This window comes from Lagenorhynchus albirostris, chromosome 2, assembly GCF_949774975.1.
Source record: "Lagenorhynchus albirostris chromosome 2, mLagAlb1.1, whole genome shotgun sequence".
In the NCBI taxonomy this organism is placed as follows: Eukaryota; Metazoa; Chordata; class Mammalia; order Artiodactyla; family Delphinidae; genus Lagenorhynchus; species Lagenorhynchus albirostris.
The window spans coordinates 140,236,468-140,261,790 of NC_083096.1; the positions used below are offsets into that span (position 1 = coordinate 140,236,468).

At 38.8% G+C, this 25,323-nt stretch overlaps 1 protein-coding gene across 5 annotated transcripts in view; it reads left to right on the forward strand.

Annotated features, from left to right (window-relative positions):
* USP24 (ubiquitin specific peptidase 24) overlaps nucleotides 1-25,323 on the forward strand; it is a 148,263-nt gene that overhangs the window by 100,787 nt on the left and 22,153 nt on the right. For all 5 annotated transcript variants that reach the window (XR_009538921.1, XM_060139935.1, XM_060139938.1 and 2 more), the window contains 17 exons: nucleotides 2,099-2,160; nucleotides 4,343-4,534; nucleotides 5,727-5,844; nucleotides 8,055-8,199; nucleotides 10,521-10,640; nucleotides 11,293-11,418; nucleotides 12,055-12,153; nucleotides 13,446-13,528; nucleotides 13,928-14,069; nucleotides 14,299-14,418; nucleotides 14,846-15,066; nucleotides 15,620-15,744; nucleotides 16,807-16,948; nucleotides 18,723-18,873; nucleotides 20,375-20,470; nucleotides 21,153-21,256; nucleotides 21,692-21,805. Coding sequence is in view for 4 of the 5 variants with exons in the window: in XM_060139935.1 (XP_059995918.1) it covers nucleotides 2,099-2,160; nucleotides 4,343-4,534; nucleotides 5,727-5,844; nucleotides 8,055-8,199; nucleotides 10,521-10,640; nucleotides 11,293-11,418; nucleotides 12,055-12,153; nucleotides 13,446-13,528; nucleotides 13,928-14,069; nucleotides 14,299-14,418; nucleotides 14,846-15,066; nucleotides 15,620-15,744; nucleotides 16,807-16,948; nucleotides 18,723-18,873; nucleotides 20,375-20,470; nucleotides 21,153-21,256; nucleotides 21,692-21,805 (2,160 nt within the window). In the remaining variant the exon portion in view is untranslated. The remainder of the gene's footprint in view (nucleotides 1-2,098; nucleotides 2,161-4,342; nucleotides 4,535-5,726; nucleotides 5,845-8,054; nucleotides 8,200-10,520; nucleotides 10,641-11,292; nucleotides 11,419-12,054; nucleotides 12,154-13,445; nucleotides 13,529-13,927; nucleotides 14,070-14,298; nucleotides 14,419-14,845; nucleotides 15,067-15,619; nucleotides 15,745-16,806; nucleotides 16,949-18,722; nucleotides 18,874-20,374; nucleotides 20,471-21,152; nucleotides 21,257-21,691; nucleotides 21,806-25,323) is intronic.

Sequence of the window (25,323 nt, forward strand, 5' to 3'; positions counted from 1 at the left end):
TTTAGATTTGATTTGTTCTTCTTTTCCTAGTTCCTTAAGGTGTAAAATTAGGTTGTTGATTTGAGATCATTCTTCCTTTTTAATGTAAGCACATACAGGAATAAACTTCCCTAGTAGCACTGTTTTCAAAAGCTACATCCCATAACTTTTGGTATGTTGTGTTTTCATTTTTATTTGTCACAAGATCTTCTCTAATTTTCCTTGTGATTTCTTCTCCAATCTGTCCCTGACTTTTTTTTTAAATACCTATATTTTCTAATTGTAAGTTATATAATCTTCAGAATTTTTTTGAACTGAGTTATATTATCAGTTTGCAAGTCCTCATTTCAGGATTAAATGTTTGTTTCAACCTTGATTATGTTCTCACACACTGTCATATATGGAGGTTCCTGGCCCACATGTCTAAGTCTCAACTTAAATATTATTTTGAAGCATCTAGCCTATTTTAATGTTATAAATTTATAAATAACAAATTTATAAATTTAATAAATAACAAATAAGATTTTTGTTTCTGAGATGAGATCATTGTGAGTGATTTATAAAACTTAAAAATTTAACTAAAACTTACAATTAGTTTAACTAAAACTTGCAAACCTGCAGTTGACCATTAAGATTTAACCTAAATAGATAGACATTAGCTGTACAAACTTGCAGTTGACCATTAAGATTTAACCTAAATTAGATAGACATTAGCTGTGTATTTCTGGTCATGAAAAGTAAGTCTTTAGTGATGTAAAGCCAGAATTTCAGGGAATGATTTTTCCCTGATAAAGGCATGTGGATTAAAAGTTATAGAAACTTCTTTTTTTGCCCTTGTACATTTTTTACTTTAGTATTCCAATTTTTCCTAGCTAAAGTTTCCTAAAATCAGATAATCCTTTTATTAACTAGTTAGATCAGTGATTCTTTAGTTTAAATGTGTAAGCCATTTTTTAAGTAGTAAGCTGTTGTGCTTCTACTTGTTTTAAGAGTCAGATTATTTAACATAACTAACCATTAACAGTTTGATTTGTTATTAAGTTCCTCTAAACTTTGGGAAAGAAACAGAAAGCATTAAATGAATTTTTTAACATACACTCTCAGAGAAGCTCTTGAATGTAAAGCATTTAATTTTACACAATATTGGGTCTTTTAATTATGTGTTTTTATAATTTGAAAATTGCATTTCACAACTTTTTAATGCCCAAGTTTGGTACATATTTTCCCATAATAATAGTAGTGCAATTATAGTAGTGCAATAATAGTAGTGCAATAATAATTGCAGTTATCACGGGCTGATTATGTGCCACCCAGTGTGCTAAATTCTTTGCATACATTTATCATTTAATCCTCACAATGGCCAAATGAGTTTGGCAGTTTTATTATCCCCACTTTTTTAATAATCGTAGTTCTTGGTTCATTATGTAGTCTCATCGTTAGTGCATTCTTGAGCCCTTTATGTTTGTGTATATGTGTGCACATTTATTTCTAATGCTCTAGTAAGCATTTTAGAAATCAGAAAACTGAGACAACTGAAATAAATTGTCCCTGGACACCCAGCTGTAAGTAGTGGAGCCAGGATTAAAAGTAAGGTCCGCCTGACTTTAAAACCTGTGCTCTTCACTTCTGTAATTGCGGAAAAAGCTTCATTGATCATCCTAGATAAAAGAATTTACCTTTTTCTTATTTTATCCACTTTATTTTGCTTCTTAGCACTTATCACCAATTGACATATGTATGTATTTTTCATCTGTTGTCTGTCTCCTTTGTTCACTGTTCCCCTAAAACAGTTCCAAGCATATAGTAGGTGCTTAGTGTGTATCAGTTGATATTTGAACAAATTAATCAATGTATTATGTATGCAGTCAGTGTGTACATCATTATGTAATGTGATAGATTTAGTAAGTTTTCTCTCTTTACATTATTATTCCTATACTGTATCTGTATAAGTAAAATCACTAGTGTGTGTCTTGCTAAAATACTGAAGTTGAATTGATGTAGTTATTTTATGCTTAGGAAAATTCTCTTATTCAGTTGTTTTATGAACTTATTCGTACAAGGAAAATATTTTTTTATTCTCAAATCAGCCTTTTTTTAATAACTGAAATCTGTTTTTTAGACTGTTATCCCAGTGCATGGAGTATTTTGATCTGAGGTGCCAATTATTAGATGATCTGACAAGTAAGTAGATGTCTAACTTTGATTTATGTTGGGGGAGGGGTTGGGAAGGACTAGAAAAGAAAGACAGACATTTCTAAATCTGACTTAATGTATCTCAGATATAAATAACATTAAAGTTATTGTTTGAAGTTGAATTTTATTTTCTTGGAAATAGCATGTAAACCCATGTACCAGTTATCTCTTCTGCTATTATATACCCAACCATTAATGTGTTAGAAGATTTGTTGATTTTAAAAATTGTCAAAGGCTCATATTTTAATTACACTGATACAGAACTATTAAGAAGAGTCTTTCCGTTATAGTCAATTCTGACAGTTTTGAAGGTTTAAAGGAAAGAGGGAATCTGCTGAGATATGTTGATAGTAATAGAAGTGAGTGATAGAAGTCAGGTGATTGTTTAGTGTTAGGTGTTTGCAGTATCATTGTTACAAACTCTTTTGTTAGAGTGTTTAGATTTTAATCATCTGTACTTACTCTTATATAATGCAAAGGTTTGTTGGAGTCCTCTATGCAAATTTCAGTTGTTCCAGTCAAGAGTTCATTAGTTTATTCCTTGTTCTTTACACAAAGTTTATAGGAAAGATTTGCTTCTGCCTATAGGAAATAAATAAAATGAAAGTCGGGATCAACAAAAATGTTAATTGGAAAAGAATGTCAAGACCAGGAGGTAAAAAAAAAAATACCTTGTGTATGTGCAGGCTGAAAAGCCCCACACAGTCAGAATGAGGTTTTGAGGAAGACCGAGGTATAAAGGAAACCTCATTTGTTTGTTTGTTCTCAGTACCCTAGAGGAAGAAACAGAATGGCTTCTCAAAAGAAACAGATCTTTTCCCCAGCACTCAAACCTAAAAGAAACTTCACACAAAGGTCTTCATGTAATGGACACATAAAGACAGAGTGACTAAGAAGCCTCAGCAGCATCTCTAAGGCAGATGCCTTCCTGGGTTTCATAAGTGTCTCTCAAAAGCTGAGGACGTGGTGCTCTGAGCAGGGCAGTGAAATTGGTTTTGTTGGAGCCTGAGATGATATAGTCTGTGTGTCTTGATTCAGGGATAAGACCTGTACTATCTAGAGAAGTGGATGGACTACATGTCCATCTAACAGCCTAGCCTAGTACTGCATTTTTCAACTAGGCTTTCAGTGTTAAGTTGGGCGGCAGCCAGCGAAGGTTTGTTCTCTGGCTTGGACTTCGAGAGGGTATTCTGCTTTGCTGCTTGGGAACTGGACTCATGAGTTGTATGAGACACATACATCCTCAGAATGCATGAACAAGTTATTAGTGTAGGCCTTTGCTGTGCCAGTGAGCCATAAGTAAGGGATCCAAGATCCCTTAATGGGATGTTGAGGGCAGGGAAGGAATATGTCTTGAAACAAGCAATATTTGCCATTTTTGGAGCATTTTCTGTATGCCAGTGCCTATACTAGACACTGTATACACAGCACGCTGAAGCGTAGGTGTTAGCCCCATTTCATAAATGAGGAAACGAGGATGCACAGTGTCGCCTGCAGTATCCCTTTGCACCTCACTCTGTGGGGCCTTGCCTGCCTGTGCCTGCAGTGCAGTGGGAAGAGAGCATGATTGCTCCTGCTCTCCCACCTAAGCCCCGCTTCCAACATGGAATCTTGTTTTCAATCCTTGTTTGGAGGGGAAAGTGGAATACATAATACAAAAGAGTGGTTCTCTGGAGGTTGGCCCATCATCTGGAAACATGGATTCTGCTGCTGTGCTGTGAACCCCTCTCTCCCTCACAGGGCTCCCCCCTCCCTTGGCATAGGTGACACGGTGGGAGTGATGGCTCTCCTCTCACCCCTCGACCCCTTCCTTCTCTAGAAGGGTTTCTTCCCTGGGACATCTGCTAACACCACCAAACAGGAGCTTCTTCGGAACAAGGAGTGTCCCTTTCATCTTGTACCCCCAGCGTCAGCACCGTGACCTGCACAGAGGAGGCATTCAGTACCGTGTGATTTGTGACAGAGGGAGGGAGGGAGGGAAGGAAAGGGCGTGTTGAGCCTTCATAGTCCTGTGGGCAGCTGCTGTTCATTAATGACAGTTTTTTTAAATCTGTGAAGTAGAAGATTGAGACTTGTCTCTGCTTACTTTAATTCAGGATTTTGACTCCATGAAAAGAAATCCTTCTTTCTTCAGGATGAGAGGTCGTTTTGTTTTGTTTTTCCATCTTAGCTTCAGAAATGGAGCAGTTAAGAATCAGCCCAGCTACCATGCTCGAAGATGAGATTACTTGGCTGGATAACTTTGAACCTAATCGCACAGCTGAGTGTGAGACCAGTGAAGCAGATAACATCTTATTGGCAGGACACTTACGGCTCATCAAGACCCTTCTTTCACTCTGTGGGGCAGAAAAGGAAATGCTTGGTAATTATTACTTCATCTTATCATGTGATAGAGTACCTCATTTCTCAGTTATTGCCATAGTGTTGTGTGCAATTGGGAAACTAAGATAGGTGCTAAATGTTCCATAGAAAATTGACCCTCAGACAGTAGGGTATTGTCTGGAATTTTAGTGGCTAACAAATTTAAGGTGTATTTTATCTGTGTCATTAAACCATATAGAGAATTTTATAGCGTTCAAAATAGTTGGCTCACATAACTTAGCAACAAATAAAAATTATAAATCAAAGTAGGTTTTTGTCTTCTCTTTTTCCTGTTACATACTTTATAAATACAGCCCATTGTATGTCTTACCTCTTTTAAGGATAATTCTTGTCTGGAGAGGCAGCCCCCAACCACCACCCCTGGATGGTGGGATACACGTATAATTTGTAAAACCATATTTGGTATTATAAATTATATTCAGAAGACAAATCAAAATGTTAATTATCACTTTTATCACACAAACTGAGTTCTATAAAAATCTTGGCTATTGGGGATACATAGAAAAGAGTGATTCTAAACCAGGGTGAGATGGGCACATCATTTTTTTTTTTTTTTTTTTGCAGTACGCGGGCCTCTCACTGTTGTGGCCTCTCCCGTTGCGGAGCACAGGCTCCGGACGCACAGGCCCAGCGGCCATGGCTCACGGGCCCAGCCGCTCCGCGGCATGTGGGATCTTCCCAGACCGGGGCGCGAACCCGCGTCCCCTGCATCGGCAGGCGGACTCTCAACCACTGCGCCAACTGGGAAGCCCGGGCACATCATTTTTACCTGAAGATTTTTAAAGTTTTAAAAACTTTTATTTGGATTCCCCTATGCCCAAAGTAAAAGTTAATTATTCACTCAAACCGTCTGCCTTGTGATGTTCTTGGCATTTGTGTTTCTAAAGTGAAAGCTTAACTCCTTTCACTCTATTTTAAGCTCATAAAGGAAGGTTCCTTCGCTTGTCTATCTTTGCATCCTGTCCCGACTCTCCCACCCATCCCCACTCCTCTGCCCCACAGATCTTTGCCATGTATTATAAGAGCTCAAAAAATGAGCGTCAAGTTAAATTGAATGCCTTGCCTTTGGGTGGCCTCAGGTGCCTTTGCTGCTCTGATATGAAAGTGCAAGACAAGATCTTTGAATTAAAATATGTGTTCATCCTCAACATGAATATTATGCTCTATTCCAGGTTCATCACTCATTAAACCATTATTAGATGACTTCCTTTTCCGAGCTTCTAGAATTATTTTAAATAGTCATTCTCCAGCTGGCAGTGCCGCCATCAGTCAACAGGACTTTCATCCAAAGTATGGAAAATGCACGTTGTGTTCAGTTTTGGTAAAAATTCTAATTCGAAACTTTAGTCCAAAAAAGATTTTCTTAACTTGGAGTTTGTCTTCCATCGTGTGAGTGTGTGTAGCTTGTAAGACATTATCCACTGTATAAAGAAATGCATGTAAGGGGGCTTAGGATAAAGCCTGCCTGGCACGTAGTGATTGCTGAGCTGGTACTATTACTATCATCAAGATGGAAGAATAAGTAATAATGTGGTTAACTTGGTCAGTAACAAATTCCAGGAGAAACGGAGGTTGTAAGAATTGCTTCCGCAGTAAAGATAAACAGGCTCTGAGTCTTGAGGGTTTCTTTCTGCTAGGAGAAAAGCATAGGTGCTTTAGTGCATGATCCTTGTGATTTGCTGAGCATTGACTGTGTCCTTATCATTAAAACTGCTAGTGATTTATTACGGTGGTAATTTTAGAGTCAAATTTTATATTAGTTTTTATGGGTAGAAAGTTGAAAGATCTTTTGTAATGTTGACCCTTCGTGGGTGATGTTTGTACTCTTGGAAATAGGAAGAGGCAGCTACAAGCTGCCATCTTATTTACTCTGAACCTAACGTAACCTCATTCTTTTCTCACGAAAACCAGAGTTAATTGAGTAATCCTGAAGGAACTGAGGATTTGGTATTTAACCAGTGAAAAAAATTCTCATACAATTTCAGTGGTTATTGAAATGGGCAAGGCATAATAAGCAGTATTTTATGGAATCTTAAGAGGTATCTTACCATGTGTGAATATTTCTCTATCTAGAGATTCCTTATTAGCAAAATCTGTTTTAAGTAATAAACCTTCATTAAAACTCTTGGGGTGTCCCTCACACTGTCACTCCCATCCTTACCTCTGCCCCAGTCTTGTTCTGGAAGATTTGGTGCTAGCTCTGCGGGAGTCTTTTATTAAGGCAGTAGAAACACGTGAGTATTTCAGTTTTCAGTGAACAGAGAAAATAAATTTTCAGCAGTTTTACTGAAATTTTTTTCATGAATTCTTCCATTTGTAATTATTAAAAGTAATACATCTGTCAGCGAGTTGTGTTTTTTTTTACTCATATACAGTGCCTTGAATAGAAAAGGAAACATTTTGTTTCATCCAGTGTACTGAACGGTGTCCATTTATCACAGTGACTCCCAGCCTTTTCCCACCTAAACACGAAAGCCAGAAAGAGATTTAAAATACACAGAAAGTCTTTTCACAAGTAATGCTATTCTTATATCACACCAACAAAAGAACTTCTTGACGTTTAACCTGTATATATGGTACCTTCTATTCATTCTTTACCTGTCCCTTGCAACCCAGAAATGCAGGTAAGAAGCAAAGGACAGTGCCAGCTCCATGGCTCTTGTCCTCAGTGCCTGATGCAGTTCTGATCTCCATGCCCTTCAACCCCCTCTTGAACACATCTCCCACACTCCACTCCATAAGTGTTTCTCTCAAAGGTTGGATGTCCTCTTTTCTGTGTATCCTTCCTAACCTGTGATCTCCTAACAAATGCAAGGTTGGCTTAGGTGACTGTGAGAAATTACTGTCCATCCCCTAAATGATTTCTGCTAAAGGTGAGCAGCAAAGAAGCCTTCGGTTTCCTGCATAATGCTTGCTGGTTATCTCTCATTGTCACTTTAAACAAGTTGACTTGGCAAACTATTTCTGTCTCCACATTTTCATAGATAGAAAGTTGGTTAGTGTCCTTGAAGAATTTTTTATCTGCAGGTGCACAGCAAATGTTTATGGACATCTATTCTGATTTGTATAGCTTTCTGCCATGTAGATATTTGAATTTCAGGGCAGTAACTACAAAAACCTTTCTTTCTACCTACCTTAATTGAAAGATAGTTATTTCCATGTTGTGTTTTTGGTAAAATTTTCAGACTCTCTGTTCTCTATTCTTGCTGATCCATCCCTTAGATACTAATCTGGAGTCATAATTGAAAGATTTGCTACTTTATCATCAGGCCAAGAAGATACTTAGCTCTGAACCATAATCATCCCTCCTGTATTCATGGTCTCTTCCTTGGTTAAGTAAGCACCTCCCACTAGATTACTAGGTTGTGCCATCAGACCTGACTTAACCCTGTTTTAGGAATTGCAGCTCTTATATTTTCATTTCAAATGTTGATTTAGTTTAATGAGCGACTTAAGTAAATTATTCACTGTTGAAATTGACTTGTGTCGTTTGTTTTTAGATGTAGTACAGTGAATAGCCGATTGGCAGCCTACGAAGTCCTTGTAATGCTGGCTGATAGCTCACCTTCAAATCTTCAGATTATTACAAAAGAACTACTTTCTATGCATCATCAACCTGATCCTGCTCTTACCAAGGAATTTGATGTAAGTTTTCTAGACCTCAATGCACTTAATTTTTTTTAGAATGCTCTCTTAAACATAGTATTTTAAAACTATGTTTGCATTATCCTAGTCACAAAGAAAGTCAGTGTTATTCTTTTGCTTATCAAATTCACATACTCAAATCAACTATAATCTATAGTGTATTACACTAATACACTGTAATATATTACTAAATGGTACCCTTTTGATTAAAAAAGAGGAGAGATTTTCAAGTCAGTTGATAATTACTCTCAGTAAAAAGTAGCATTTGAATCTATTTTTTGAGGAACTATGCATGGCACAGTGCCAGGCACTAGAGCTACAAATTCCAGAAAACATTGGTTCTGTCACAGTATAGTCTATGTTCACTTAAATTCAACTAAGATTTATTGAGTTTACTATGCGCTAAGGTGTTGTTGGCTTTTGGAGCTCAGAAATGAAGATAGAACCCAGCACTAAGATTGAGGTATGTCCTGAATGCTCTACTAACAGAGAGGCACTTCAACACCAGATGGTGGTGTTTTAGAAAGCTTCTTAGAGATGATGGAATTTAAAATAGAGCCCTTAAGAGTGATGAGCCAATTGAAGCAAGGTGGGAAGGTCATTCCATACATGAGAAGCCATGGACAGCTTTGTATATGTCGGGATCTGCAAGAGGGAAGCGAGCTGCAAATGCCCTGGAATACCAGACCAGGAGTGTGGGAGGACACTTCTAAAGCGTTTTCCACTAACGTCATAAAGAGGCAGTCTCATCCCTTTGGATGCCTGAGCTGAGGACTGTGGAACATACAAGTTAGGCAGGAAAGGAAGTGAGAACAGGTGTTCTAAGTAGAGGAAAGAGCACTTGCAAAGTGGAATGTGAATGCGTAAATTGGGAACTATTTTGGTATGAACTGTTTAGTTTATAATGCTTACTTTATGCTATGCTTTAAGTTTTACATGCACTTATTTAATAATCAGATTAAAATGACAATCTTATTTTAATAAGTCAGGGATTATATCAGCATAGTGAAAATATTTGTCATATAAATACTTACATTTTTAGTACTGTTATGAACCAGTTTTTCTTATTTGATAACTTTTTTTTTTAGTCTGTGCTTTGGACTACAAATAAATTACACTGTTAATTAGATCTTAGAAATCACCCTGCTCTAAGTGCATGTTGAATGTTAATGAAAAGTATGTGATATTTAGCAATTCCTTTCAGTCCAGAAGACCTCCAGGGTTTTGTCAATTGGTTAGTTATTACATGGTTACACGTACTTGATATATGCAGGTAACATGATTCTGGTCATAGGATTAGAACCAAGATTCTGCTGTAATAGCATTTCAGAGTGTGTCATTACAATATCCATTGAAGTGCCATGTTGAACTTGTAACCAGGATGCCTTTTCTAGATGATTTCTACCTAGAAAAATACTGTCCTGGAATCTACATTGTTACAGATCATCCTTAAGTGAAATGCTAGGGTGTTTACATACTTACTTAATGGCATGCTTATTAGAGGAAGTTCAATAGAAGAATTTCACCTTCTCAAAAAAGGAAGGGAAGGGGCTTCCCTGGTGGCACAGTGGTTGAGAGTCCGCCTGCCGATGCAGGGGACACGGGTTCGTGCCCCGGTCTGGGAAGATCCCACATGCCGTGGAGCGGCTGGGCCTGTGAGCCATGGCCGCTGAGCCTCTGCGTCCGGAGCCTGTGCTCCGCAACGGGAGAGGCCACAACAGTGAGAGACCCACATACTGCAAAAAAAAAAAAAAAGAAAAAAAAGGAAGGGAAGGAATATGAATATGAGCCTTCCTTGACTATCCAGACAGGTTAGGATTCTTATAGTAAACACTTCATAGAACCCTTCCTACTTTTCAGATTACTACCTCAGTTTGTAAATATATATCAGTATTTTTACTTAATTAATGTATACCCTACTATAATGTAAGCTCCTTGAGATCAAGCACTAAATACATTTCTGCTCTCTCTCATGTCCCTGGCACAATGCCTGGCACATTGTGCTCTTAAGAAATGTTTGTCGAATGATAATCAAGTGACTAAATGCAAGACTACATAGTGGATGTATAGGTACATGCTTCGTATATATGTGAGGTACTTTAGGAACTAAAAGGAAACATTGAGATAGTAGTTTTAGATTTGTATTGCATCTGCAGAGGTACTTCATGAACATAGGTTTGCTACCATAACTCGTAACACACTGAATGGATAAATCTGTATCTCTCTTTTCCTCTCAGACATCTCATAAAGCTGTAAGGAAATGTGCTAGTGGCAGAGATACTAATTCTCTCTCTCTCTATTTCTGCTCCTCTCTTTCCTAGTACCTTCCCCCAGTGGATAGCAGGTCCAGCTCAGGGTTTGTGGGACTGAGGAATGGTGGCGCTACATGTTACATGAATGCAGTCTTCCAACAGCTGTATATGCAGCCTGGTCTCCCGGAGGTGATTTTCTTCCTCTTTCCTGTTTAGTGTTATAAATGATGTATGTGTACATTGCCTGAGAACTGTTCCATATTCATATATTGCATTTTGGGGTTTACTAAACTGGACATAATTAGAGATTCTCTAGTAGCTTCTGAAATCTGTACAGATGGCATTGTTCATAGTCACATATTTTTGTATATCTGCTTAGGTAATATGCTGCCTGTTTGACAGATGGATTTGACTTAATGTGATTTTTGAACTCCTCAATTATTCTCAAATTGTATTCCATATAGCTACTAACACTTGGTATTTTAGAAATATTTAGACTCTATCGTTAGCATTCTGTAATAATTTATTAGTAGCTTGTGATATAGCAAAGCTATGAAATAGTTTTGAGAATATTCTGTGTGTCATCATGTCACACTTATTTCTTATAGAGATCCTGGCATTACTAGTTCCAGTTTCTCATAATCGAACAGAAGCTCAAAGAGATGATTTATTCATGATTACACCAGCTAGGAAGCGTTGAAGCTAAACATATGCAGAGTTACAGCCATATACAAACATACATACCATTCTGAAGGAGCAGTGGGTACTCACACATACAGAAGTCAAGATTTTCTGAAAGCAGTTGAATATTTCTAATTTAATACAGTTCATTTCTTTTTAGTCATTACTTTCAGTGGATGATGACACGGACAATCCAGACGATAGTGTATTCTACCAAGTGCAGTCTCTCTTTGGGCATTTGATGGAAAGCAAGCTGCAGTACTATGTACCTGAGAACTTTTGGAAGGTATTTTACCCAGTAACTCTTTAGATTGAAGGGTGTTAGGTATTTGGAGTGTGGCTGCATTCTTTCTCTAGTGTCTTGTTTATTGACTGTAGACTAATCCCATTGCCAAGAACCTATAAAAGAAATGTCTATACCATTGTTATTGGCATTGGAGCTTGAGTCAAGTGATTACAATGTTGAGAATAGTCATTTATAATTTCTAGGGTTTTGCTAATCTTAAATGTTTTGACTATTTCCCACTATTCTTGTTTAGCTGTTTGAAATATTTGTTCAAATTATTCCTCTGAACTTATGCCAATTTCACTAATACCTCTAAATAAAGACCATTCTTCTAAAACATCGCTTTACTGTGTTTTACCTTATATTTTCCCCTATAGGTTGGTTAGTTTCTAAGAGAGAAACTCTGTTCCCTGGCCTTAGATCTCACCCTCTGTGGTTTCATAGACTTAGTATAAAGGGACCGAGGAAAAACATAGATGGCTGAATGCAAGCTAATCTCATGTCAATAAAAACTTTTATACCCTAATAGTAAACTTGGTTTTTAGAAGCATTTAAGGACTCTTTCATTTTCCTTTTCTACCATATTCAGAAATTGCTACTTTTCCTGTAACGACATATGTAATTCTTGTTACATAGATTTTCAAGATGTGGAACAAAGAACTTTATGTGAGAGAACAACAGGATGCATATGAATTCTTCACCAGTCTCATCGATCAGATGGATGAATATCTCAAGGTAGAAAAAGTTTCATTTTCCCTCTAACTCCCTCAAACTCTATGAGAGCAGTGGTTTAGGATTTGGGATTACTATGAAACTGACAAATCAGAAAGTGATCGTCTTTAATACCACAACAGTAATTCATTTCTTCTGGGTTTGAATATCAAAACATATACAGAACACTATAGATTATAGATTTATTTTCTTCTTAATTCATCTGACACTTGATAAAGTATATAACTCTTAACCTATACCCCATAATGATAACCATTTGTGGCTACACGCTCTGTGTCTGCATTGAAGTAACCTGGCGTCAGAGGAGTGCTGCTGTCACCAGTGAACTGATGGCCCCGTGCAGAGCTGTTTTGCTCTGTCAAAGGGTACAAAAGGACCAGGTTCAAAAGTTGTTTGTGGTTGTGCGACCCAAAGCTTTCTACCTCTACCCAGGAAAATGTGTCACAAACTTCCTAAGTGGTATTGCCTTCTAAGATACAGACAGCTTCCCATCACTGCCAGCATTTGCCTCTCCTCTCAGTAGGCACAAATTATCCATTTCTTTTTTAAAAAATAACTCATAGGGACTTCCCTCGTGGTCCAGTGGTTAGGACTCCACAGTTCTGCTGCAGGGGGCACGGGTTCAATCCCTGGTCGGGGAACTAGATCCCACATGCATGCTGCAACTAAGAGTTAGCATGCCACAACTAAGGAGTCGGCGATCCGCAACTAAGGAGCCAGTGAGCCACAACTAAGGAGCCCACCTGCCGCAACTAAGACCCGGCGCAACTGGGAGAAAATAATAATAATAACCTATAGGGACTTCCCTGGCAGTCCAGTGGTTAGGACTCCACACTTCCACTGCAGGGGGCACGGGTTCGATCCCTGGTTGGGGAACTAAGATCCCGAAACCTGCACAGCGCAGCCAAAAAAATAAATAAAAATAACATAAATTTGTAGCATTCTATCCACAAGAAAAAAGAGAAGATTGTGGAGAGTTACTCCTAGCTTGGTAATTGTGGCAAGGGGAGAAGGAGTCGTGATCATCATGGATCATCTGAATCCTTCTGGATCCTGTCATCAGTGTGGCTGACGGCGCTCCTCTTCCTTTTCTGACCATTTGCATTACTCTGGCAGCGGGTCTCATGAGTTATAATTCTTTCATTAGTTCCCAGCTTAAACTACCAAGCTGACTTCTTTTATTTTGTTGGTTAAATTAAAATCTATGCTTTAGCTCAGGTCTAAGTAAAATTCTGTATAAACAACCTAAAAGTTCTAGAGGCATCAACTAAAATTTTAACTTTTTATTTCAACAGAAAATGGGGAGAGACCAAATTTTTAAGAACACTTTTCAGGGCATCTATTCTGATCAGAAGATCTGTAAAGACTGTCCTCACAGGTTAGTGAAGATAACACTGACATCAGAAAATAATCACCGTCATTTTTAAATGATTCTTCTAGAATGTTGTAAATTTTTTATTCATTGAGAGGTTTGCAGATATATCTCCTAATGGATCTATAAATGTTTATTGAATTAAATTTCTTTGGTGACATTTCCAGGGAATTAATTTCCATTTCTAAAATTTCTTTGTTGAAATGCATAATTTTAAGCAATTCTAAGTGGTCAAAAATTGGCATTTTTATTTGGTATACTTTTAGAAGGATGAAAAGAAGGTGTGTGTTAATTATAGTGATTAGGAATGTATCAATAGTTCTGTGTTCAATCTCAAGTATTGTGGTAATTTCAAGATTTTTAAATTCCATTGCTGATATGGTGTTTCTGTTATTTCCTAAGCAGATATGAGCGCGAGGAAGCTTTCATGGCTCTCAATCTAGGAGTTACTTCCTGTCAGAGTTTGGAAATCTCTTTGGACCAGTTTGTTAGAGGAGAAGTTCTAGAGGGAAGTAATGCATATTACTGTGAAAAGTGTAAAGAAAAGGTATTACATTTGCCCTTTTCAAAACACAAGGTTAATTTGTTATTCATGGACTTTGTCTTTATGTTTTATGTAAGATCAGTATTAAGCTCCTATTGTTATTGCCATTAAATTGTGTCATGACTTGTGTTCACAGAGATGGGAAAGCCCTGTAGAAATCTGTGACCTTCATATTAATTACTTTGTTATTTTATTGTCTCCATGGAGATAATTGGGTTTTGCTTCTCTTTAGAGAACAACAGTGAAAAGGACCTGTATTAAGTCATTACCTAGTGTCTTGGTCATCCACCTGATGAGATTTGGATTTGACTGGGAGAGTGGACGCTCCATTAAGTATGACGAACAGATAAGGGTAACTTATTTTTTTTTTCTTGGTTTTTTAATAACCATTATTACTGTGCTCCCTTTATTGTTTCCTTTTTATATTTTCAAATTTCATCTAAAATGTGAAAGGCTGTGGTCTCAGCATTCTGAGAAGTGCACAGCCCCTCGTCTTAAGCAGCTGCTGCTAGTGGTACCGGCAGATCTCTAGACAGTAACCCTCATTTCTAGAAGGCATCCTAGTGACAGCTATGAAGTGAAATCCTTTCCTTAATGCTCAAGCAAGAGACTGCTTAAACCTTCCTAGACTTGTAAGCCATTATGAAATTGTGTACTTGAATTGGAGGGTAGTCCTAGCTTAAATTAGGAAAACACATCCCTCTTCTTTGTACAGACGTAACTGGGTGTGACCCTATATGTTACTAACCAACATTGTGCTCTTTTTGCTTTTTAAATAGTTTCCCTGGATGCTAAACATGGAGCCTTACACAGTTTCAGGAATGGCTCGCCAAGATTCATCTTCGGAAGTTGGTGAAAACGGGCGAAATATGGATCAGGGAGGTGGAGGATCTCCACGAAAAAAAGTTGCCCTTACAGAAAACTACGAACTTGTCGGCGTCATTGTACATAGTGGGCAGGCACATGCAGGCCACTACTATTCCTTCATCAAGGACAGGCGGTAAGGGGTTCTCGTACTGCTCCCTCACTCCACCCTTCCAGTAGTCTCTCCTCCGTTCCCTGCCCTGCCGTACCTCTCCTCCACTCCCCCTGCTTTCCTATGTCCCTCCTCTGCTCCTCCTGCCCTGCTGTACCTCTCCTCTGCTACCCCTACCCTCCTATGTCTTTTCTATGCATTCTCTGCCCTCCTGTATCCCTCCTCCACTTCCCCTGCCCTCCTATATCCCTCCTCCACTCCCCCTGCCCACCCTGTATCTCCCCTCTGCTCTCCCTGCCCTACTTTGTCATCCACACTTATCATTACGGTGCAAAGAAGCTTTCACATTGTTCTTTGATCTTATTTCATATTGGATTTTTAAAAGTTGTTGCAATTGTTTTATCCCTTCAATTTGAAAAGTTGTTTAAGAAATTGAAGTAACTGTTGCTATATTTTTCTTAGGTGTTTTCAAATGGTAATTTCCTGCTGTATTTGTAGACAATACATAGAGATAAATGCTGGGGATGGGGATGTTTGATTTGTAACTTCATAATATTTTATCAAATCTGTGCTCTAGGGGATGTGGAAAAGGAAAGTGGTATAAATTTAATGACACAGTTATAGAAGAATTTGACCTAAATGATGAGACCCTAGAGTACGAATGCTTTGGAGGAGAATATAGACCAAAAGTTTATGATCAAAGTAAGTATTTGCAAATGTATATTTTCCATTAGTTTTATTTTCTTAATTTATAGTTTTCTATCAAATTGGAAGCAGTATTTTTTATATAAAAATAGAAAAGATTTTATTTTTTTTACATACTACTGCTCTAGCCATGTAGGTCCACGAACTCCTTGATAGCCAGGGCGGAAAGGTTCAAGCTGCTTACAGAATTCTTTTTAAATAATTCCTTACAACAGCCCTGGGATGGAGGGTGAGTTCAATGGAAGAAATGAATATTAAAGAACAACTTGAAAGAATTTCAACCTTAAAAATAGTTTCAGAAGTAGTAGTCCACTAAAATTTTCAAATTTCCTTTTCACTTACGGAGAGGTGTGATTAATGGAGAAGACATTTCTAGCACCTGTGTTTTTAAAACCTTATTTGTTATGCAGTGTGGTAAAGGAATCTTTCCACAACTCTACCCCCAAAAGAAAAAATATAAGGAAAAGTGCATCACAGAATCCCATCAGAATTTGCTATTTGAAGAAGAAATATTTTTCAGAGACCTTGACATTTTTGAAACCTGATTTTGAAATACTCTAGGGGCATTTAAATTTTTCCACGTGTGTGAGATCCACAGTGTTAGATTTTGACACCAGACCATGGTAGTCATGCATCTAAGGGTAGTAACCTTTATTAGCTGAACATAGTGTCATTGCCAAAATTTACCTGAATTTGGCTCTTCTATGCAGAAATGGTTAAGTGAGGCCAATTATAATCCCATCCGGTGCCACAGAACTTATTTTTAAATGTTACTTGCCTTTTGATTAAATTTCCACATGCCTCGGAATGTATACCTTCTTTCCCCTACTCTGCTACCATACAACTCCTTACTCCCTGCCCCTCTGAATCACCTTCAGAGTGATTTTAAGCAGTGCTCTAAAAAGACACACACTTCACTTAACGCTTTCCATTTAACAAATTTAGTACGTAATTACTTGCTGGATTTGTAGGTCCTTTGTTATAGATTGTCAAGACAAAAAAAAAACAAAACACCTTTTTTATTTACAAAGAGATTTTTCTTATTGTCTCATTATGAAGCGAACCCATATACTGATGTACGCCGAAGATACTGGAACGCCTATATGCTCTTCTACCAAAGGGTGTCTGATCAGAACTCCCCTGTGTTACCAAAGAAAAGTCGAGTCAGCGTTGTGCGGCAGGAAGCTGAGGACCTCTCTCTGTGAGTTTCTCCTCTGTGTAATTTGCTGTGTGATTGCAGTAGGTGATACCGTGATCTTCAGAGTATGCTGTTTGGGATTTAAGGGTAATTAGCTAAGCTAGAGAGAAATTCTAAAAAGAAAATAAGTAAATCCCTCTACCTTTTTTCTTGCTGCTACCTGGTCATTATTTCCTTGGCAAGAAGTTATTTTGTTTTCAGAAACATGCATAGAAATTATTCATTCTAGAATTGAGATTTTTTTTTAAGTCTCATTTATTGAGTACACTTTATGTCCAGAGCATAGTTTTGGGTTGGCCAAAAAGTGCCTTCAGTTTTTAAGTAAAAATAAAAGACACATTTTTAATTTTCACCAAGAACTTTATTGAATAATGTATTCACCCTTTTGTTCCACTATCTTCCGCCATTTTTCAGGCAAATTCATAATTCCATCTTTCCAAAACTTTTTATCTTTTTGAGAAAAGAACTGTTCCAGGTGCCTTTTACAGTCTTCCAGGGAATTGACATTTTTTCCATTAAGAGAATTTTGTAAAGACCGAAATAAATGGAAATCCAAAGATGCAAAGTCTGGTGAATACGGCAGATGAGTCAAAACTTCCCAGCCAAGCTGTAACAGTTTTTGCCTGGTCATCAAAGAAACATGCAGTCTTGTGTTATCCTGATGGAAGATTATGCGTTTTATGTTGGCTAATTCTGGATGCTTTTTGTCGAGTGCTGCTTTTAGTTGGTCTAATTGGGAGCAGTATTTGTTGGAATTAATCGTTTTGTTTTCCTGAAGGAGCTCATAATAGAGGACTCTCTTCCAATCCCATCATATACACAACATCACCTTCTTTGGATGAAGACCATCCTTTAGTGTGGTTGGTGGTGGTTCATTTCGCTTGCCCCGGGATCTCTTCCGTTCCACATTATTGTACAGTATCCACTTTTCATCACCCGTCACAATTTGTTTTAAAAACGTAGCGTTTTCATTACGTTTAAGTAGAGAATCGCATGTGGAAATATGGTCAGGAAGGTTTTTTTTCGCTTAACTTACGTGGAACCCGAACATCAAAGCAATTCACATAACCCAGCTGGTGCAAATGATTTTCAACGCTTGATTTGGATATTTTGAGCATGTCGGCTATCTCCCGCGCGGTAGAATGTTGATTGTTCTCAGTTAATGTCTCGATTGGATTGCTGTCAACTTCAGCTGGTCTCCGCAACCGTGGAGCATCGTCCAGCGAGAAATTTCCAGCATGAAACTTCACAAACCACTTTTGACATGTTCGATCAGTCACAGCACCTTCTCCATACACTGCACACATCTTTTTTTTGCATTTCAGTTGCTTTTTTTACCTTTCTTGAAATAATAAAGCATAATTTGCCAAAAATGTTGCTTTTTTTCTTCCATCTTCAATATTAAAATGGCTACACAAAAATTTTCACCAATTTTGATGTCTTTTTTTTAATGCACTCTAATCTGACAGCTGTCACATACAGTCTAATAAAATTGTTCTGAATGAAGTTAAAGACAACCAAGTGCTACTAGAGCCATCTTACGGAAAAAAAACGAACCAACCTTTTGGCCAACCCAATAAATACTATACCAGCACTGTCTGAAAAGTTTTTTTAAAGGTCCTGTTTTCTGTGAATTTGCATTTTAATACATTAGATCAGGAAAGTATACAGTTTAAGTCTAATACCCTGTTTATGTTAAGTTTATCCGGTTGTAGCAAACTACTAAAACAATAGCTGTTTTATTCTAGACAAACACTTTTCTGATTCCATCTCTTAGGTCAGCACCATCTTCACCAGAAATTTCACCTCAGTCATCTCCTCGGCCGCATAGGCCTAACAATGACCGGCTCTCTATTCTAACCAAGCTAGTTAAAAAGGGTGAGAAGAAAGGACTCTTTGTGGAGAAGATGCCTGTTCGCATATACCAGGTAAGAACTGTATAAAAAGTTCTAAGGGGGCTTCCCTGATGGTGCAGTGGTTGAGAGTCCGCCTGCCGATGCAGGGGACACGGGTTCGTGCCGCGGTCCGGGAAGATCCCACATGCCGCGGAGCGGCTGGGCCTGTGAGCCATGGCTGCTGACCCTGTGCGTCCGGAGCCTGTGCTCCGCAATGGGAGAGGCCACAACAGTGAGAGGCCCGCGTACCGCAAAAAAAAAAAAAAAAAGTTCTAAGGGATAAAATCCAGATAAATGTCAAAATCTATCTCGTGGGTCCAGAACTACTCCTGCCAGCCTTCTTGTGGACGTAGTTGTACCTCTAGCGCCACGTCTTCTGACCCACCTTGTCGCAGAGGTGGCAACAGACTCAAGATTGGCCAGGGCTGTCACTGACCTGCTGTGTGATGCCCCACATAAACAAGGGGGAGGGGGCTTCCCTGGTGGCACAGTGGTTGAGAGTCTGCCTGCTAATGCAGGGGACACGGGTTCGAGCCCTGGTCTGGGAGGATCCCACATGCCGCGAAGCAACTAGGCCCGTGAGCCACAACTGCTGAGCCTGCGCATCTGGAGCCTGCGCTCTGCAGCAAGAGAGGCCGCGATAGTGTGAGGCCCATGCACCGCGATGAAGAGTGGCCCCCGCTTGCCACAACTAGAGAAAGCCCTCACACAGAAATGAAGACCCAACACAGCAAAAATAAATTAATTAATTAATAAACTCCTACCCCCAACATCTTAAAAAAAAAAAAAAAAAGAGGGAGGGAGTGGGCAGTACAGAAACATATTGCTGAAATCAATTTATTGAATCTGGAGAGAAAAATAAGTTAAGGTTCATAACCTTTGGGTAAAACTAATATAACAGTGATGACCGTTAGTTATTGAATACCTGCTCTGTGCTACATGCTTAAACAAATCCCTAATTCTTAAAACACTCTCGTGGAGTACCAGGTTTTATTCCCATTTTTCAGATGAAAAGGAGAAAAGGCTTAGAAAAGAGAAATGATCTGCCAGTGTCACAGAGCCAGGATTTAAATTCAGACTGTCCAGCTGCCCAGTCCAGACTTTATACACTAAGTAATCAAAAGCTAAGTAGCCAGAATCAAAAGATTTAAGAAAAATATGGAGTCTTTGATTGAGAGAGAGAGAGAGAGAGAGAGAATGAGCATCTGATACACAGAGAGCATGGGGTTGGTTGTACTTGGGAAAGCTCTCATTGTCCCTTTCCACTCAGATTAACAGGTTAGAATTCAGTTGTCCTTCACATGGTGGTCTTTCTGAATTTCCCAGAAGAATTTGGTTTAATGAATCATAATTCACCTTTTTACAACTTCTTATCTTTGAAAGGAAGTTTTTCCTCTCTCCTTTTTAAAAATTTGAAGGCTTGAGAGAAGTGTTTTTATGAACCCATTTTACCTAACATATCAGTAAAAATGTCTTCTCCATACTGAATAATTTACCCTGTTTCTTAAAAATAATTACCAATTTTCTTTTATAGATGGTGAGAGATGAAAACCTCAAGTTTATGAAGAATAGAGATGTGTACAGTAGTGATTATTTCAGTTTTGTTTTGTCTTTAGCATCATTGAATGCTGTAAGTACTAGTTGGATTGTTACTAAACAAATTAGAAAGGATCATAGTTAAATATCTTTCCACTAAAGCATTCAGTGACTCACCGTCACTCTCACTTGTTAGCATTTAGATTAAATGCCAAAAAAAATTCCCACAAATGTGTCACTTAATGGGTGATATTAAAATACAGGCAGTATTCAGAATATATAATACAGATTGTGAATGAATGTGGGTTTCTACTTACTGGCTTTTTTAAGTGCTCTTGTTATATTTTATAAAAAATTTAAGAGTAGCCATAGGTGATGTAAACGGATATTGGGCTATGAGGAGATTAATTATTCCCAATTCGTAATCAGATGTTACCAGACTCAAGATCAGCTTCTAAGTGCTTCTTTTTCTTGAGCACCATGATCACAGTTTGCCAGTAAGGGGAAGACTTTCTTAGTCTATTGGTAGCTTAATTAACACGCTGTGGTCTAAAGGCTCTATTTTGAGAAGGCTTCATAAAAGAAATGAAGGAGTTATCTTTTCTTAATCTTTTTATAATTTAACTGCAACATTTTCTATTATGAACTGGCTGGATTTTTCTTACTAGTATTTAACTTTATTTTATATGTATCTCATTATTCAGTCCGTAACAATGCATAATAATCTATAAAACTTCTGTGAAAAATAGCCTGTCTTTTTTCTCTCTCTCTTGTAGACTAAATTAAAGCATCCGTACTATCCTTGCATGGCAAAGGTGAGCTTACAGCTTGCCATTCAGTTCCTTTTTCAAACTTATCTACGGACAAAGAAAAAACTCAGGTAAGAGGTGACACATTTTGATAGTCTATTGTGACAAAAGGCATTAATTAAATTAAAGTTGAATTTATAAATTCAAACACTTAAAATTAAATTCAAAACATTGTTTTAGGTAGTTGAAGGCAACTACCTAATACACCCAGATGATTAAAATATGGGTTCCTATTTTTAAGGTATTTCTAATTCAGTAGGAAAGATGGACAAAACAGAAAAAGAACTGTGGTGTAAATGCTATATGTCTTTAGAAATTGGGAAAAGTCATATCCAGATATGGGGCTTGAACTGACTATCCATGTTAGTCCAGCAGTCATTGAGTACATAACTTATCCTCCACCCCGCCCCCCCAAAAAAAATTTTTTTTAAATAAAAAACAATGAGCGACACTCCATGGAGTTATTTGCTGGGCTGTCTAACATCGCTGTCTTTGCTTTTTTAAAGGGTTGACACTGAAGAATGGATTGCCACTATTGAAGCATTACTTTCAAAAAGTTTTGATGCTTGTCAGTGGCTGGTTGAATATTTTATTAGTTCTGAAGGACGAGAATTGATAAAGTAAGTGTCAGTCAGTATCTTTCAGTTAAAAGAAATGTGTGTCTCTTCCAGTGATTTAGAGCTGAAGCTTCTCGTAACTCTTTTTATTTCAACTTGAAATTATTTTTCTGGTTGGAATCAATTCTAAGCAGGTAACCAGGCCCTCCCAGGCAACTGCTGTTGCTCAGGGGATTCCAAAATACAAATCTCTTCCCTCGGACTCACAGTCTGGTGGCAGGTAAAGATCAGCCGTCCTGGGTTATACAGTAAGACCACAATATTGCTAATGTGTTTGGATTCTGGCTAAAATACTATTTTTCAAAAAGTTTTTGATAGCATGATAGTGTGGCAGATATACCATGATCGTATATTTACCTACATATCTATAATACAAAAGTAATTGGATTTTTCAAGAAGGTCCGATCACTGTGAATGTTTACACCTTGCTCCTTATTCTCTTATCCTCGGAGAGTTCAGCATCGATGTGGGGGACTCAGCGAGCACCTTGATCTGTCAGTGGCCAGGCTGCTTTATCCCCAGTGGCCGCTCCCCTCCCTCTGCCACAGCTTGCCCCACGCCTCTCGGGCGTGCCGAGCGGGCTCACCCGCTGCTAGCCAGTGGCCTTGCCTCAGCCTTCACCCCAGCACAGGTGAAGCCCCCCGCCCCGCCCCAAGCTGCACACCAACCAGTCTGTTCCCATCTTCTCCTTTCCTCCTGATATAATGGAGGAAGCATCCTCTCTCCTCTCAAAGTGAATCTCTCTACATGAGCAAAGCTTCTCAAGGAAGTTGGCGTCTTTACCTTCCAGAGTTTTCTATTGGGTCACTTCTGTCAGCATGCAAATATGCTCTGGTATCTCTCAACTTAAAACAGACAAGGAATTCAGAAATGCAAGTCCCTTCCCACAGGGAGATCCTCGTGCGGCGGCAAGTTAAGATCTAATTGAAACTCCTGGTCCCGTATCCCCTTCATCTTGAGGTCTGAGCTTCAGACATTCATTCACTGGCCTGCTTGGTATCTCCACCTCTGCCTCCTCCAGTGTACTTCATACAGCAACAAAAGGGTTCTTTTGAAACAAATTAGATTATGTTACTTCTCTGCTTAAAAATTCTTCAGTGGATTCTCACTGCACTTATAATAAAATCCAAAATCTTTGCCATAATGTAATACAAAAGGCCTCACTTGAGTATGGGCTTTGCCTGTGTGTTTCACTTTCCACCTGGCTTATCATTCACCTGATTGTTGATTCCTTGAACACACGAAGCTTTTTGTCCTGCCTAAAGACCTTTTTGCTAGTTATTCCCTCCATTTGAAAGTCTCCCCTCTACTCTTTGCATAGAAAGCGCCTTCTCATCCATCAGATGGCAAGGGCCACCCAATTTAAAGTAGGTCTGCCCTATTGTTTGCTCTGTCTCCTCCACTAAACTTCAGCTTCCTGACGGGCAGAAGCTACTCCGTTTGGTTCCCTGCATTAAGTGCTTACGTATTTGTGCATGAATACATGCATACAGTTCATAAAGAGAGAACAGATAAACATTTCTTTGAAGTGTTTTTGCCTGTCCCTTTAGAGTTTGCATTAAAAATAACCTTTCACCCATTTTTCCAGCTTAATTCCAAAATATCTTCCCATTAGGACTCCTGAGTATTGTGTTAAGCAGTAGAACGTCATAGAATCATCATCCATTTGAAAGGCACATGGCAAAATATTTAGTTTACCATCAAGCAGGCTCGCTCTTAAATATCTCCAGAGAAACTCAGTAACTTCCTTTGTTTTTTTTTTTGTTTTTGCGGTACGTGGGCCTCTCACTGTTGTGGCCTCTCCCATTGCGGAGCACAGGCTCCGGACGCGCAGGCTCAGCGGCCATGGCTCACAGGCCCAGCCGCTCCGCGGCATGTGGGATCTTCCCGGACCGGGGCACGAACCCGTGTCCCCTGCATTGGCAGGCAGACTCTCAACCACTGCGCCACCAGGGAAGCCCTGTTTTTGTTTTTTTTTTAACATCTTCATTGGAGTATAATTGCTTTACAATGGCATGTTAGTTTCTGCTCTACAACAAAGTGAATCAGCTATACATATGTTCCCATATCTCTTCCCTCTTGCATCTCCCTCCTTCCCACCCTCCCATCCCACCCCTCTAGGTGGTCACAAACCACCTAGCTGATCTCCCTGTGCTATGTGGCTACTTCCCACTAGCTATCTATTTTACGTTTGGTAGTGTATATATGTCCATGCCACTCTCTCACTTTGTCACAGCTTACCCTTCCCCCTCCCCATATCCTCAAGTCCATGCTCTAGTAGGTCTGTGTCTTTATTCCTGTCTTACCCCTACGTTCTTCATGACCTTTTTTTTTTTCTTAGATTCCATATATATGTGTTAGCATACAGTATTTGTTTTTCTCTTTCTGACTTACTTCACTCTGCATGACAGACTCTAGGTCCATCCACCTCACTACAAATAACTCAATTTCGTTTTTGTGGCTGAGTAACATTCCATTGTACATATGTGCCACATCTTCTCTGTCCATTGGACACTTAGGTTGCTTCCATGTCCTGGCTATTGTACATAGAGCTTCAATGAAAATATTTGCAAATAAAGTAACTGACAAAGGATTAATCTCCAAAATTTACAAGCAGCTCATGCAGCTCAATAACAAAACAACAAACAACCCAGTCCAAAAATGGGCAGAAGACCTAAATAGACATTTCTCCAAAGAAGATATCCAGATTGCCAACAAACACATGAAAGAATGCTTAGGGGCTTCCCTGGTGGCACAGTGGTTGAGCGTCCGCCTGCCAACGCAGGGGACACGGGTTCGTGTCCTGGTCCGGGAGAATCCCACATGCCGCAGAGCGGCTGGGCCCGTGAGCCATGGCCGCTGAGCCTGCGCGTCCGGAGCCTGTGCTCCGCAACGGGAGAGGCCACAACAATGAGAGGCCCGCGTACCGCAAAAAAAAAAAGAATGCTCAACATCATTAATCATTAGAGAAATGCAAATCAAAACTACAATGACATATCATCTCACACCGGTCAGAGTGGCCATCATCAAAAAATCTAGAAACAGTAAATGCTGGAGAGGGTGTGGAGAAAAGGGAACACTCTTGCACTGTTGGTGGGAATGTAAATTGATACAGCCACGATGGAGAACAGTATGGAGGTTCCTTAAAAAACTACAAATAGAACTACCATATGACCCAGCAATCCCACTACTGGACATATACCCTGAGAAAACCATAATTCAAAAAGAGTCATGTACCACAATGTTCATTGCAGCTCTATTTACAGTAACTTCCTTTGGTAGTATGATTTGGTTTCTTTGAACTCCTAATGGTAAAGAATCTAGTGAATTACCTAACCTAAATGTTCCTGGTAAAGTTTATTATATTTTGTGTCTTTCTTTATAAAGCCCAATTACTCATCATTATCGAATTAATATTCTCCTTTCTCTAATTACTTATTTCTTTAGAACTTTTAAGATAGCTTAAGTTGTTGTTGTTACAACTAAAAAATAAACATACACTCTACTAATACCTCAGTAAC